The following is a 17,408-nucleotide window of genomic DNA, read 5'->3' on the forward strand; positions in this document are numbered from 1 at the left end:
TAAAATTATACTTAGGCGTTAAGATTTGTTTTACCCTTAGGCGTGAAGGGGTTAAGGAAGCTCTGCGGTTTTGGCGCACTTTCTGAAAGCGCACCATAATTGTGGGACATAATAGAAGCCTAAAGAAGGGTACACACTATAAGAAAATCGGACGAGCAATCATTCAGTTTTCGACTGTTCACATCATGTTGTACCCGAGGTTGGTAAGAATTGTACGAAAATTCTTGAACGACGTAGAATTGTTTGATGTAGAAACGTAATACGTAGATTATTATTGTTTATTGTTTCTGATCATGCGCAGTCTTTCCTCTTCTATTTCTCTAGTACAAGAACAGTACACGTTAAATGAAAATCGTTAGTTCAGATCACGTACAAGAAACACTTTGGGGTTTGTCCTTTCAGAAATTTTCCTTTGGAAGGTCTTGATTGGCTGTTGAAAGTTGTGTACGTGCTATACGAAAATTACGATCGTTCCTTGTAGGGAAACTATCGCCTGACTTTCTTATAGCGTGTAGCGCAAAAACTGCAAGATTAGCTGCGTTTTGCCCAAAGTGCAGCGGGCAGTGTGACTGAAGCTGCCCTAAAAATTCAGTGGTATATCAATCAAATGGGTTATCAGCTATTCATTGCTTATGCCTGTCTGGAAGAATCAATTGGAAAAGAAATTGATGGTTTATTGAAGTGTGTGTGGCCACCATTGGTTGGATAGGCCGCTGTGACCTGTGCTGGGCTCTCCTCTGTCCTGGAATGATGTGTGTGCTCCCTCCACCTGCCATGACACACACATGTACACAGCTCTCTATACACCAGCTCTGCCTGCAGTGACATCACCGTCCTCTCCCCGCCTCACTCCCATCACAGGACAGGGAAGAGCAGGCAGTACAGGGCGGCCTGTGTCCGGGGGACAGTAGAGGGAGGCCTGTAAAGGGCAGTATAGCACGGACTAGGGCCGGCCTGTGTCCAGGGGGCAGTATAGTACGGACTAGGGCCGGCCTGTGTCCGGGGGCAATAGAGGGAGGCCTGTGGGGGGCAGTATAGCACGGACTAGGGCCGGCCTGTGCTCGGGGGGGGGGGTAGTACAGGGCAGACTAGGGCCCGGTTGAGCCATGCTGTGGGGTGAGGGCCTGTTGCTGTCCTTCTCGGGTCTCTTCGTGCTCTCCTTGCTGCTCACCCGCAGTCCTCTCCTCTCCTGTCTCCTCCTCAGCGGGCTCTACCTCCTCCTGCTCTTCTCCCGCTTCCCCCCAGTGCCCGAGTCCCGGGCTTCCCATGTGCTCCGACCCGGGGGGAAGGTGTCAGTCATCGCCCACAGAGGAGGAGCCCATGACGGCCCTGAGAACACCTTGGCTGCCATTCGTCTGGTCAGTACGTGAATGAACCCTGTGTGTCTGTTCTGTACTATGGGATGATATAATGGGAGCGGAGAACTGACAGAGCCTTGGAGGGGCCCAGGCAATACTGAGGGCCCATTCACATTGTGTAGGACGTATATATGAAGGTGACTTTCCTCATGCCTGTCTGTGTCCATGGCTACAAGATTTCATGCTTTTTTTTTTATACATGCTGACCCAACCCCTCTTTTAGCTGTATACTGCCATTCATTGGGGTTTATTTGCTAAAACCGGAGAGTGCAAAATTAGGCTGCCTTGCACTTTGGACATTTAGCCCCATGGATGGCTCTGCGCCCCATTGCTGGAAGCCAACGCTGTCATTTAGGGCTCATTCACACAGGGAGCTGTACTTTGGTTCCATTCATTTCTACTGGGATATGTGGCCTCACAAACACAGCCACTGTCTTCCTAATATGACGTGGGTGAGTGCAGGTTCCCAAACGCATACAATGTGGGTTCAGGGATCTGCCCTCACCCACATATCTTATTCGAAACACAGCGGCTGTGTTTGTGTGGCCGCAGGTCCTATTACAAATTATTGGAACCCCAACACCTCGGTACACACAACACCTGTGCACCCCCATGCAGTAGTGTATTTTGTTTTTGTGCTGCCCTAGGCAAGACTAAAATCGGGCACAAGAGGAAGGCAGCGTGACGGGGAGGGCAGCATGATAGGGGGCAGCGTGATGGGTGGGGGGGCAGAGAGACAGGTAATGGGGGACAGGTGAGGGGCAGTGGGGACAGATGGGGGGTAATGGGACAATGGAGAGGAGGGGGGAAGTGGAACAGGTGGGGGCAGTGTGACGGAGAGGGGGCAATGGTACGGGGGAGGGAAGTGGGACAGGTGAGGGGCAGTGTGTCAGGGGGACAGTGAGACAGGAGTGGGGAAGCACCGGTCCTCCAAGCTCTTACCTTTCCAGCAGGGGCTCCTCCAAAAGGTGTCAGGATTATTTCAGGAAGGGTGCCTGTCCCATCTCCCCCTGGATCTCCGGCGGCAGATGCAAAAGAGCTCCTCCACCCTGACCTCGTACTTTTCTTCCCCTTCGGCTGGCACCTTCTGGCCACCCTGCACATCGCAGCGCACGGGCCCCGGCCCTCACGCGCTCTGAGCACACACTGGGGATCCGCCCACCACTCTTCTCTCCTCTGCAGCCGGTCCCTTGGCCCGGGTGACCCTCCTTATGTGTTGGCTTGGCTGTACCCTTACCCATGGCAGCTCTGCCGCTGACACACACAGTGTCCGTTTTGCCCGGGGGGCGTGCTGCCCTAGGCAAACGCCTTGTTTGCTTCGTGGCAGATACAGCCCTACCCCCATGCCAGGAAAACACAGACCTGTATAGGGCCCTTAGGCTACTTCACAGTGTTTTGTTGCAAAAATGCATGTGCAGTAAAAAAAAAGAAACCATGCAACTGTGAGTGCGGTTTTTTTTTTTTTTTTTTTTTTTTTTAAATGCATTTGTTTACTGCACCAAAAATGTAGCAAGCAGCTGCATTTGAAAAATGCAACTGACAAGTCTGAAGAGTTCCAAAGAACTGAATAGTCATTTTGTAACACACTAACAGAAGAAAACTGGACCAGTGTGAAAGCAGCCTGAAGTGCCCCCCCCTGTTAACCAGCCCTTACCTTCCTCGCCTCTTAAAGTGGAACTTTAGTCAGAAAATGAAGTCCTGCTAGTTCACTTCAGGCTGGCCCCTATTGAAGGTATAGCTATGTAAGACATTAAAAATAACTGCCTTTTAAAATCCAATAATACTCTGTTTCATCCTGCTCTGCACATGCTCAGTTGCTCTTTTTTTTGCTCTTTACTGATTTTGTAGAGGCCAATCTGCTGACAGCCTAAATATTTACTGCTGCTCAGGGGCTCTGGGCATCAGCAAAATGGCAGTCTCCAGGCAGAAGAAACAGGAACAATACTAGAGGCAATTTACAGCACACACTAATTTTGGTAGTATAATTATCAATGTGTTTTTATGTTCCTTGCTAAAGAACATTTTTTTTATCAAGTTGTTATGGGTAAAATTCTTGTTTAGAGTGGAACTAAAGTTGACAGTACTTACCCTTCAGTGGTCCAGCACCAGCATATTGTCTTTGGCTTCTTCCGTGTGCCAGTTTACAGCCATCTGGGTTGGCCGACATGGGATAACATCATGCATGAGTTCAGTTATCCCTGCACTGCACACAGGCACTGTGCTGGAATGTAAACAGAGCTGCGTATGCACATCTCCATGTATATTTTAGGCCCCGTGTACACTGAGGCTCTTCTAAATTCTTTTTTCCCGACAGGAGAAAGGCAACCTAAAAAACACCCCTGAGCTGCATTTTTGCAAACACAATTCAGAGTGTCAAGCACTTGGGCATTTGCTCATTTGATTGGCCAGAAATTAATTTAATTTATTCGAGCCAATGAAAGGAATAAACACATGTAAGTCCCAATAATTGTGCAAATACGGTATTTTTCGCTCCATAAGACGCACCTGACCATAAGACGCTCCTAGGTTTTAGAGGAGAAAAACAAGAAAAAAAATATTCTGAACCAGTGGACTGCAGACACAGTACAGGAGACGACCAGAGACTGCGGACACAGTACAGGAGACGACCAGAGACTGCGGACACAGTGCAGGGGATGACCAGAGACTGCGGACACAGTGCAGGGGATGACCAGAGACTGCGGACACAGTGCAGGGGATGACCAGAGACTGCGGACACAGTGCAGGGGATGACCAGAGACTGCGGACACAGTGCAGGGGATGACCAGAGACTGCGGACACAGTGCAGGGGATGACCAGAGACTGCGGACACAGTGCAGGGGATGACCAGAGACTGCGGACACAGTGCAGGGGATGACCAGAGACTGCGGACACAGTGCAGGGGATGACCAGAGACTGCGGACACAGTGCAGGGGATGACCAGAGACTGCGGACACAGTGCAGGGGATGACCAGAGACTGCGGACACAGTGCAGGGGATGACCAGAGACTGCGGACACAGTGCAGGGGATGACCAGAGACTGCGGACACAGTGCAGGGGATGACCAGAGACTGCGGACACAGTGCAGGGGATGACCAGAGACTGCGGACACAGTGCAGGGGATGACCAGAGACTGCGGACACAGTGCAGGAGATGACCAAGAGACTGCGGACACAGTGCAGGAGATGACCAAGAGACTGCGGACACAGTACAGGAGATGACCAAGAGACTGCGGACACAGTACAGGAGATGACCAAGAGACTGCGGACACAGTACAGGAGATGACCAAGAGACTGCGGACACAGTACAGGAGATGACCAAGAGACTGCGGACACAGTACAGGAGATGACCAAGAGACTGCGGACACAGTACAGGAGATGACCAAGAGACTGCGGACACAGTACAGGAGATGACCAAGAGACTGCGGACACAGTACAGGAGATGACCAAGAGACTGCGGACACAGTACAGGAGATGACCAGAGACTGCGGACACAGTGCACTTTTTTTTCCCCAAAAAAGGGAGGAAAATGTCAGTGCGTCTTATGGAGTGAATATAAAGCGGCCGGTCCGGTATTTCTGCCGCCACCATGTCAGAATATCGGGCCGGCCGCTCAGCTCTTCTCTCCTGCATGACCTTGCCTGTTCCTCGCTCCAGCACTGTACAGTCTTCCTGCGCTGTCTTCTGCGACAGCCGGGTGCCCACTGCGCATGCGCGAGAAGCGCTGCGCTTTGTGAATGGCCCGGAGCCTTCTGGGACCTGTCATGTGTCCCAGAAGATGCCGGACCATTCACAAAGCGCAGCGCTTCTCACGCATGCGCAGTGGGCACCCGGCTGTCACAGAAGCCAGCGCAGGAAGACTGTACAGCGCTGGAGCGAGGAACAGGTAAGGTCATGCAGGAGAGAAGAGCTGAGCGGCCGGCCCGATATTCTGACATGGTGGCGGCAGAAATACCGGACCGGCCGCTTTATATTCGCTCCATAAGACGCACTGACATTTTCCTCCCTTTTTTGGGGAAAAAAAAGTGTGTCTTATGGAGTGAAAAATATGGTATATAAAAGTTCCAAAAAAATTGGAAGTTCCAAAACAAAACCCCAAAGAAATGCCCATCCGCATCCGGTGTGAATATTAAGTGATACAGTAGTAAATCTTCTTATCCATAGCAATTCTCTGTGCGTAGTGCTCCAATTATTGCTCCCCCTCACCACAGATAATTGACCACCTAGAATGGAATTTCATATATCGCATGAGATGTTGCAGCGCTTTCCTGCAGGAAAGTTGTCCATCTGTGTGGTCTTGACGCCTCTATATGCTGATGACAGACTCCATAGAGGTGTCAAGACCACACAGACTGCCAACGTTCGTGCAGGAGAGCGCTGCAACATCTCATGCGATATTTGACCTACCATTCCAGGTGGTCAATTATCTGTGGTGAGTGGGGCTCTGGAGGGGGAGCACTAATTGGAGCACTATGCACAGAGAATTGCTATGGATAAGAGGATTTACTACTGTATTACTTATTATTCACAACGGATGGGGGTTTCTTTGGGGTTTTTTTTTTTGGAACTTTTATATGTTTGCACAATTATTGGGACTTTAATATATATATATTGTTTTATACAATTTCACTGTATACACAGTTTCATGGCATTGTATATGTGCTATTTTTAGCACTATTGTCTTTTAAGCACCTTGTACTTATTGGTTTATTTCGGATTTAGTCACTGGGGAGGAGGGATATAATTGCCAGCCCATGGGGCATTATAGCACATGCACATTTGTGGGGACCCTTTGTATAGTAGGGAGTTCATTAATTTAATTATTTAAAGTAGGTTTTGGAAGAGACAGTGCAGCAATTTTATATTTGCACTCACACATTTGTTCACCGGTACACATTTGTGATTTTGCTAGCAGCAGCCAGTCTAATTATCAGTCCTCTGCGCAGGTTATACTCACATATTTTATATAACCCAAGAAACTAAGCAATAGAGGATAAAAAAAATCACGGGGGAGGAGGGAAGTTCTTTTTAATTGCTGGTGAATCAGTCATTGTCGATTAAAGAATATGTTACCCCAACATTTCATATTCCTGATATGTGCCTGCTGAACCATGTATTTGTATGAAAACTATCCTGTTCCCTTTGTATTGCTTCCTTTGTGTGAAATCCCTGGTGATCCTGCCAGTCCCTCTGCTTTCCTATTAAAAACTGACCACACTATCCATGAGAGCACAGAATGTTCACTTTTCAATATGTGCTGGGAACTTATCCTGCTCTTCAATGGTCAGACTTGTGCTGACATGCCCCCCTCCCTCATCCCTGCACAGCCATTCACTAGGAAGATCGGTGTGCTGCTATTTCTCCTGAGCTCCTTATGCAGCTGAGAACAGAGATTGTGATCACTTATGAAAAAGGTATTTATAAGTTGTTGTTTTTTTAAATATCTATACACAAATGTTTTGCCTTTCGTTTCTATTTTAAACTAAAGGGTTAACATATGCTTTAAGGTCTCTTGCACATTGGTGTCTGAGTCTGTGCAATATAAAGTCCAGATTCTTTCCTTCAAGTAGGAAATCCAGGTGCTGTGTATAGCCACTCGTAGGCATGAATGGCTGTACTTTGGTATAGAATACAGGCATATGCTGTACACAGCTCCTGGACTTTTTTTGGGCAGGGGAAATTAGGGATGCACTGAAATTTTGGTGGCCGAAACGTTTCATCCAAAAATACCCCTTTTCGGCCGTAGGCCGAAATGAAAAAAAGTACAGGTGCCGAAAAAACCCTGCCCGTTCGCTGTCATCGCTGCCACCACCGGCTGCCGCTCGATAGTTCTCAGCCTTACCTGAGAAACCATTGATCCCACCACTGGGCATAGAGATTAATGAAGGTAAGATGGCCACCACTCATCTCCATGTCCTTGGAGGACCAAAGCAATGTCACTTCCCGTTCCGGCCATTTTTTTTTTTTTTTTTTTTTTTTTTATTAAAGCACTAGATCAACGTTTTTTGTTTTTTTTTTGATCCAATGCTTTACATTGCAGAGGAGAGATGTGGGGTCTTATTGACCCCATATCTCTCCATAAAGAGGACCTGTCATTAATTATTTCTATCACAAGGGATGCATGCATTTCTTGTGATAAGAATAAAAGTAATTAAATTTTTTTTTTAAAGGAACAGTGCAAAAAATAAATTAAATACATTTTTAAAAAAAACTTAATGTGACCTCGTCCCCCCATGCTCGCACGTAGCGGTGAATGGATACATACGTAGTCCATGCCCACATATGTAAATGGTGTTCAAACCACATACGCGAGGTATCGCCACGAACGTCAGAGCAAGAGCAATTATTCTCACACTAGACCTCTAAAACTTTACACTGCTGACCTGTAGAAACTTTTAAAGCATCACCCGTGGAGATCTTTAAGTACTGCAGTTTCACGCCATTCCACAAGCGTGCACAATTTTAAAGCGTGACATGTTGGGTATCTATTTACTTGCCGTAACATCTTCTTTTATATTTTACAAGAAAATTTGGGTATATATTGTTTTTTTTTTTAATCAGTGTATTTTTTTGCAAAAAAAATGTATTCATTTTTAAAAACTGCGCATTTCAGTTTTTGGCCAAGTGCATTTTGAATTTTCAGTTTCGGCACCAGAATTTTAATTTCGGTGCAACACTAGGGGAAATACACTGGAATGTACACTGCATGGGCTGAGACGCCTGTGTGCAAAAATGGAACTTAAATGGCAGTGATAAAGCCCATTTAAAAATGCCTATAATTATTGAGTTATCCCATTTTAAATAGGCTGGCAACACATTAAAAAATGTATCTTCACTATTTTATTTAACCCAGCAGACCACAACCTACAAATGGTTCACGTGTGTTGAATGCACTATAGCGCAAGTGTGTTTTGCTGTATGTGTGTGTCGGTTGCCATTAATTTCAAATGGTTCTATCACTGGATTCACGCTATAGTATTGTTATATAGGATTTATATAGTGCCAACAGTTTGCTCAGCGCTTTACAATATAAAGGGAGACAATACAGCAATGATACAGTTCAATACAAGAGGGTTAGGAGGGCCCTGCTCTTTGGAGCTTACAATCTAAGAGGGAGGGGCTGGTGGTACAAAAGGTAACTGTGGGGAATGAACTGATAGGAGAAATAGAAGATTCGGTTATTAGCGGAGGGCTGGATAGGTTTCCCTGAAGAGAGAGGTTTTCAGAGATCGCCTAAAAGTGGGCAGAGTAGGTGATAGTTGGATAGATTGTGCTAGAGTTCCAGAGGATGGGGAGGCTCTGGAGAAGTCCTAGAGATGAGCTTGGGAGGAGGAGACAAGGGAACTATTGAGCAGGAGGTCATGAGAGGAGCGGAGAGGACGGTTTAGTTGATATTTGGACACAAGATTGGTGATGTAATTTGGGGCAGAGTTATAAATGGCTTTATATGGTATTGTTTTGAATTTTATTCGTTAGGCAATGGGAAGCCAGTGGAGGGATTTTCAGAGAGTTATGGCAGATATGGAACGGTTAGTAAGGTGGATGAGTCTGGCAGCAGTATTCATGATAGACTGAAGAGGGGATAACCAATGAGGAGGGAGTTACAATAGTCAAGGTGAGAGATAACAAGGGACTGAATAAGTTGCTTAGTGGTTTCAGAGGTTATGAATGGGCGTATCTTGGAGATGTTGTGGAGGTGAAGTCTACAAGATTTGGACAGTGATTGGATTTGGGGCTGAAAGGACAGATGGGAGTCTAGAATTACACCTAGCACCCTGGCATGAGGGGAGGTACTGATGGTTGTATTGTTGATCTTGATGGAGAAGTCAGGGGAGGAGGCACGGGCTGGAGGGAATACTAAGAGCTCAGTTTTAGAAAGATTTAGTTTGAAGAAGTGGAGTGACATCCATGCCGATATGTCACTTAGTAGGTTAGTAATGCAAGAGGAGACTGAAGGGGTAAGGTGAGAAGTAGAAAGATAGATTTGTGTGTCATCAGCATAGAGATGGTACTTAAAGCCATGGGAGTTTATCAAGTGACCATGGGAGGCGGTGTAGATGGAGAAGAGAAGGGTCCAAGGACAGAACCTTGAGGGACCCCTACAGAAAGAGGGAGTGGAGAGGAGGAGACAGAGTTATAGGTAACGCTGAAGGAGCACTGTGATAGGTAGGAGGATAACCAGGAGAGAGCAGAGTCTCAGAGGCCATGAGAGTGGAGTTTTTTGAGGAGGAGGGGATGGTCAACAATATCAAAAGCCGTAGAGAGGTCGAGTAGTAAGAGTATGGAGTAGCTAGTAAGCATAGAACACATGCGTTCTAGTGCATCGCAACACAGTGATATAGACCACCCGTGTGTTGTGCTTTGCTCCCTTGTCAAAAATAGGACAACGAACCAAAAATTTGTACATTCCATTCAAAATTCAAAACAGTTCTCCCTGTGCCAGCGTAGGTTTCCTCCCACACTCCAAAGACATGCTGGTAGGTGAATTGGATCCTGTCTAAGTTGTCCCTAGTATGTATGAATGTAAGCTAGTGACCTTAGATTGTACACCCCTTGAGGGTTAGGGACTGATGTGAATGTATAATATGTATGTAAAGCGCTGCGTAAATTGAAGGCGCTATATAAGTACCTGAAATAATGTGCAAATACAGCACATTAACCTGTGATAATGCACTCCCAATAGTCCAAATGGGCCCTCAAAATTGTTCTTCCTTCTTTGCTTTCATTTGCCAATACCCAGTAACATAATGATCAAAGTAGATCTTTAGAGACTTCAGTAAAATTAAAATAGATGTGCTACTTAGGTGCAAGCCATTTACTGACAATTCATGGCAGATACTGACCTGACAATGTGCTGCGGGTAGGCCAGTGGCTTTAATAAAGTGCCAGGAGGCAGATTTATAAACACTGTTATGGCTAGCATTTTAAAAAGAAATAGACACAAAAAAAGAAATAGACACATAAATTGCCACAATGTATGTTTCAAATGTACTTCACACATTACTGCCTTCAGGACTCCCAAGCTAGCAGTTTCTGGTCACATGCCCTGTCAGTTTTGTAACCATAGGTTGCATGCCATTTTTCTTATGTATTTAGTAGAAATAATTTATAAAAACAAATCCTTTTTCAGTCGATATGTTAAACTTGGGCTGTTATTTCTTCCAGGCTGCAAGGAATGGTGCAACTGGGGTAGAGCTGGACCTGGAGTTCACTAAAGATGGAATTCCTATTCTCATGCATGATGACACTGTGGACAGAACAACAGATGGTACCGGCAGGCTAACGGACCTTACATTTGGAGAAGTCAGAAAGCTCGATCCTGCTGCTAAACACAGATTACGGTGAGTGTGCAGACCACTTGGATATCAGAGCGCGTCGAACACAGTTGTACTTAAACTGATTTTGATACAAACACAAACTGATATATTCCAAAAGACTGTAAATACTGTATCTCATGATGTCGGTGGTTAAAGTGGTTGTAATCCTCAGACATGAAATATGAACACAGCATATCCCTCTATAGCGTGTACTTGTCTCAATCCAGAACACTAAGTGTGATTTCTCTCTGCTGCCTTGTTCCTTAGCTATCTGCATAAGTCACTTCTGACAGGTTTGCCTGACACCAAGAAGGAAAAATGTGACTGGGAGGCATCTCCAGCACACAGCCTGAGATGGACAGCCTCCGCTATGTTCCTGTGTGTTGTGTGAAAGGGGGGTGTAACCCTTCCCTTCAGTCGGCTCTCAGCTCTCCTTGCTAAGTTCTGCAGAGTGTAACTTCAGCTCCCTGCCCTCTGCTTTCTAAAAGCTCAGGCAGGCTGTATAAATTCTGCACTTGAATGGCTGTAGGGAAGAGAGGCCTGCAGATAAACAGGTACAACTTATGTAGGTGGATTTGTTTCATCTCTATGTATCACTTGAGGCTAGTCGCTTCACTGGGTATATTGAAAGCTTTACAACCAGTTTAATTCCCTTTAATGAAAGGAATAACAGCAACCAGTTTGCAGATTTTGCACTGCATATACTGAAGGTAAACCTGTAATGAGAGGAAATGTAAATTGTGATTATAGGCTTTCTTCTGAAAATTCTATTACATGACCCACTGGCTTCATAAAATGAGTCACTGATTCAGGGCAAGTATGCCGATAAAGAAAGTCCAAGAAAGCTTAGATGTCCTTAACTGCGTGCTTATTTGTAGACGGTGACTCAGTATAAAACAGGGATGGCATGACGGCAGTGCAACTGACATTTCCAGAAGTACAAGTCAGAAACCACAGAGACTTGATCATTGCAACAAGGGTAGTTATGGGATGCAAATAACTATTCACAGCAAGCCATTATTTGCATGGGAACTTTGTGGGGTGGCACATCAGAAGCCAGAAATAAAACTGGTATTGTTGGTTTATAATTAACTTTTATAGTTTAAGGCAGCCTTTCTCAACCTTTTTAACATGGAAAAGTCTTTGAAATAACTTAATGGGCTTAGGAACCCCCTGCTAACAATTACAATATCTACAGCTTGAGGTACATTAACCACATCCCCGCCTCCTTATAGCAGCTATGCTACAGGGCGGCAGGGGTGCGCAAAACACGTGTGTGTGTGTGTGTGTATATATATATATATATATATATATGTGTGTGTGTGTGTGTACATATATATATATATATATATATATATGAATTTGCATTTCTGGGTAGGAGGCACGCTCGCGCGCCCTACCCGTGCCACCATTTGCGGCCACGGCTGTCAATCACCAGGTCCCGGCTGGTGATTACTCACCAGCGCCCGGACATTACCGAGGATCTCCAACGGGAAGGAGGGCTGCTTTGTTTACTAACAGTCCTCCTCCCTGTCGGATTGGTCACACTGCTCTGAATGGCTGTGCACAGCACAAAAAACGAAATTCCAGTATCTCTATACCGCCATTTGTAAATGCTATAACGTTCACGTAAACCAATTAATTTACACGTATTGGGATTTTTTTTTAGCAAAGACATGTCGCAGAATACATTTTGACCTAAATTTATGACACATTTTGGATTTTTAAATTTTTTTTTTTTTTTGTTTAAAGCAGAGTTCCACTCACTCGCTGTCAAAAAATAAAAGTCAGCAGCTACAAAAACTGTAGCTGCTGACTTTTAAAAAAAAAACAGCCACTTACCTGTCCCTCAGTCACGCGGTATGTCCCCCGCAGCCCGTTTCACTGGCCGTACTGTATTCCAGGAGGCCAGCATCTTCAGTGTGGGCACCCGGCTGTGATAGCTTGCGCTTTATGAATGGTCCTGTAGTCTTCTGGGACCTGTCACGTGTCCCAAAAGACTACAGGGAGGCAGGACACCTTTCGGTCACTTAGGCGATCGGACCGGAAGTGGGAGCGGGTACCTGTCAAATTCAGGTACCCGCTCCCCTTCTGCCCCCCAAGGTGCTAATCCTTAATGGGGAGCAGGGGAGCAGTTCTTAAAGCAGAACTTCCCCTTTTGCATGGAGCTCCGCTTTAATAGCAAAAAGTCAAAAATATTGTTTTTTTTCTAAAAATTTTTTTTTATATAGCACAAAAAATAAAAAATGCGCAAGCGATCAAATAGCACCAAAAGAAAGCTCAATTTGTGGGAAAAAAAGGACGTAAAATTTAATTTGGGTGCAGCGTTGCATGACCACGCAATTGTCAGTTAAGGTAACGCAACGCCGTAACGCAAAAAATGGCCTGGTCAGGAAGGGTTCTAAATCCTCAGGAGGGCAAGTGGTTAAGGCAATGGTCAGTAGGATGCTCCATATATTTGTGGTCATTAGAAAGAATCCGCTTACAGATAGTGAAATGGAAACCTCCCATGTTTCTCTCATGACTGGCTTACTTTAAAGTTTCAGTATTTTCTGAATCACTGACCTGAAAGAACGCACACCAGGAGTTCTGACTTTACTCCCTTCATAGTTAGTTATTATAAGTCAATGATTTAAAAAGCATTGAATCCAGACAGATGGGTCATTAGTGATTTCAGATCGCATTTAGCAATGATTGTATTCGATTTCTCTACAGTTTGCATACACTTGTACACGATACTTGTGTTTACAGGAGCAATGGCATATACCTGAATATAGCCGTGTACAGCCATTAATGTCTATAGGCAGCTGTACGCAGTCTTTGGGCTTTCTGAGCAAGGGAAATAAGTCTGAATTCATGTTGTGTTGGTTCAGATGCCTGTGTACAATTGACCTAAGCTGACCAGTTTGTTTTAACCTATCTGGGACCCCTTGTCTGCATGATCACTGTATTAGAAAAGGTGTGCCACAGTTGAAATAAGCCTTTGTGGTTGATTTACTAAATCTGGTGCGGCTGTGCATGGTAGCCAATTAGCTTCTAACTTCAGCTTGTTCAATTAAAGGATAAGAGGATAAGTTCACCTTTGGAAACATGTTACATGTTCCTCATGTTTTTAGGGTGGAACATGTAGCATGTTCCCAGTCCTGCAGCCGCTGCCCGTTTGCCCCCCACCTGTGAAAGCATTATGTGGAGAAGTTTCCCGTACTAGCTGTCACTTTTTAACCACCTTCGTACTGGGCGTTTTCACCCCCTTCCTGGCCAGGCCAATTTTCAGCTTTCAGCGCTCTCACAATTTAAATTACAATTACTCAGTCATGCAACAATGTACTCAAATGACACTTTTATAATTTTATTTTTCACACAAATTGAGCTTTCTTTGGTGGTATTTAATTACCACTGGGTTTTTTATTTTTTGCACTATACATGGAAAAAATGCTGACAAGTTTCTTGATTTCTGTTATAAAATTTTGCAAATAAGTCATTTTTCTTCATAAATTTTTTATCATAATTTATACTGCTACATTGCTTTGTTAAGAATAACACAAATCAGTCTATATTGTTTGGCCTGTGTGAAAGTTATAGAGTCTACAAGGTATGGTACCAATCATTGAACATTGATCACGCCTGATCACAACTAATATACTGACGGCCTATCTCATTTCTTGAGGCACAAGCTAGGACAGTACAAATACCCCCCAAATGACCCGTTTTTGGAAAGTAGACATTCCAAGGTATGTAGTTAGAGGCATAGTGAGTTTTTTGAAGTTACAATTCTTTGGAAAATAAAGAAAGTTAATAATTTCCCCCCCCCCACAAAAACATCATATTAAGTTATATCTCACATACATAGGCACACTTGCAACTATACCCCAAAACACATTCTACTCCTCCTCCTGAGTATGGAGATACCACATATATGAGACTTTTTTTTTCTTTCCTTCAGGCATAATGCACTTTAAGACCAAGCCTTCTTCTGACACTTTTTGTATACAAGTAAAAATCAATATTTTTACAAAAAAAATTACTTGGAACCCCCAAACACTGTATATTTTTAGCAGAGTATCTATAGAATAAAATGGTGGGTTTGCAATGTTTTATGTCACATGGTATTTCGACCGCAAATTTTGGGGAAAAGTACACTTTAAGGAATTTTAAAGCACACAAACACAATATAATACCCAAATTTTTGGTAAAATATAAAATATTGTGTTGCACCGAGTAAATGGATATGCCACTCACGTCACGCTTTAAAATTGTGCATGCTTATGGAATGGTGCCAAACTACGGTATTTAAAAATCTCCATAGGTGAAGCTTTATAGGCCTTTACAGGTTATAAGCTGAGTTACAGAGGAGGTCTGGTGCTAAAATTATTGCTCTCTCTATTGACATTCACGGCAATACCTCACGTGTAGTGCGATCACCATTTACGTATGAGACCAATGCGTGCGTTTGCCTTTGCATCCGAGCAAGGGGGGACAAGGATGCTTTACATTTTTTAAAATGATGATTTATTTGTTTTGTGCACTGGTACACTGACAGATGTTTATGAGACACTGTGACAGGGGCAAATGGTGCTTTGTGCACTGGGGTGGGATGACTGCAGACCTGTGTAGCTCAACAATAGCATCATCAGCTGTCACAGACTGCAGAATCCCCCACTCCCCACCCACAGCCATCGTATGATTGGGAGGGACAATCAGAGAGCCCATATCCCAATCTGTGATAGCCATCACAGAATTGCGGGGCTGCGCGCAGACACCCGTTCTGAGGGACATACAGGAATGTCCACTCAGAATGGGGAAGCTCCCACCTGGCTGTTTATGTACATTGGCCACGTGGGAGGTGGTTAAAAATAGCACGGCCGTGCGGAGCTCGCCCACACAGCTACATCATTTATTCATTGTGTTCTGTGAATGAATGAACTAAAAGTACCGACAGCCTTAGCGGCTTGTAGTTCTCCATGAACCACCATGGCACTGTGCAGCACCGTGGTAATTTATTGAATCTTCCTGTCAGTATATCTGCTTGCTCGTACTTCCCGTATGGGCAAGCAAATATACCGACAGGTCTACAGGAGACGAGCATGGCACCAGCTATCTGCATTCATTATTTTTGGTTAAAAGGGGAACTTAACCTTTAAGGTTTGACAATACAACCTGGAAGCTGATTGGTTTCTCTGCAGAGCTGCACCAGAGTTTGCACTCTCCAGTTTTAGTACATCAACCCCTTTAAGTTTTATTTAGAGGATCAAGTTTTTCCAGTGCAAATTAAACAAAATTTATAATAAAAAGTAGCTTTGCTTTTATATTAAAACTGGCATTATTGATGTAATGTTTCATATCGTTTCTGTCTATCAGGCACCTGTATAATGATGAAAAAGTTCCTACACTGAAGGAGGCAGTTAAAGAATGTATACATCACAATCTGGTGGTTTACTTTGATGTCAAAGGCCATGCCGCTCAGGTAATGACAGCATGATCTGACAGAGGTAGACAGCAGAGGTGGGTCTCGGTGGGTATATTGAGCACTAATGATCAGGGCAGCCATCAGAAATTTTGGGACCCCTTACACAGCTTCAGGCCTGGGCCCCCCATTCCCCCCAGTGTCTGGCCATTAACATTCCCCACCTAAATCTGTCCACCTCACCGAGTCTTTCTGTTCACCCACTGTTAATTTAACACACTTACAACTTAATATATCCTCCATCCCATGTCCTCCTCTTCTAGTTCCATCTCCTCCTCCTCCAGTCCCATCTTCTCCATCCCACGTCCTTCTCCAGTCCCATCTACTTTATCCCATGTCCTCCTCCATTCCCATCTCCCCCATCTCGTGTCCTCCTTCTCCATCCCATATCCTTCTCCTCCATCCCATCTCCTCTTCCAGTCCCATCTTCCCTATGCCATGTCCTCCTCCTCCAGTCCCATCTCCCCCATCCCATGTCCTCCTCCTCCAGTCCCATCTCCCCCATCCCATGTCCTCCTCCTCCAGTCTCATCTCCCCCATCCCATGTCCTCCTCCTCCAGTCTCATCTCCCCCATCCCATGTCCTCCTCCTCCAGCCCCATGTCCTCCTCCTCCAGTCCCATCGCCTCCATTCCATGTCCTCCTCCTCCAGTCCAATCTCTTCCATCCCATATCTTCCTCCTCCATCCCATGTCCTCCTTCTGCAGTCCCATCTCCTCCATCCCATCTCCTCCATCCCATGCCCTCCTCCTCCATCCCATGCCCTCCTCCTCCATCCCATGCCCTCCTCCTCCAGTCCCTTCTCCTCCATCCCATGCCCTCCTACTCCAGTCCCTTCTCCTCCATCCCATGCCCTCCTCCTCCATCCCATGCCCTCCTCCTCCAGTCCCATCTCCTCCACCCCATGCCCTCCTCCTCCATCTCATGCCCTCCTCCTCCAGTCCCATCTTCTCCATCCCATGCCCTCCTTCTCCAGTCCCATCTTTTTCATCCCATGCCCTCCTTCTCCAGTCCCATCTTTTTCATCCCATGTCCTTCTTCTCCATCCCATGTCCTCCCTCTCCATCCCATGTCCTCCCACTCCATCCCATGTCCTCCCACTCCATCCCATGTCCTCCCACTCCATCCCATGTCCTCCCACTCCATCCCATGTCCTCCCACTCCATCCCATGTCCTCCCACTCCATCCCATGTCCTCCCTCTCCATCCCATGTCCTCCCTCTCCATCCCATGTCCTCCCTCTCCATCCCATGTCCTCCCTCTCCATCCCATGTC

The 17,408-nt window shown here is 45.4% G+C and overlaps 1 protein-coding gene across 3 annotated transcripts in view; it reads left to right on the forward strand.

Moving 5' to 3' along the window:
• Positions 1 to 834: 834 nt before the first annotated feature.
• Positions 835 to 17,408, forward strand: part of GDE1 (glycerophosphodiester phosphodiesterase 1) — a 48,241-nt gene continuing 31,667 nt past the window's right edge. Inside the window, exons 1-4 of one of the 3 annotated variants that reach the window (XM_089679053.1) lie at positions 1,224 to 1,358; positions 6,682 to 6,768; positions 10,520 to 10,695; positions 16,030 to 16,135. In XM_089679053.1, coding sequence (XP_089535179.1) covers positions 6,760 to 6,768; positions 10,520 to 10,695; positions 16,030 to 16,135 — 291 coding nt within the window. In that variant the 5' untranslated portion in view covers positions 1,224 to 1,358; positions 6,682 to 6,759. The other 2 variants (XM_089679052.1, XM_089679054.1) reach the window with 2 other exon arrangements.

The sequence above is a fragment of the Staurois parvus genome, unplaced genomic scaffold (assembly GCF_062004578.1).
Source record: "Staurois parvus isolate SC_StPar_1 unplaced genomic scaffold, SC_StPar_1.0 ptg000217l, whole genome shotgun sequence".
NCBI lineage: Eukaryota > Metazoa > Chordata > Amphibia > Anura > Ranidae > Staurois > Staurois parvus.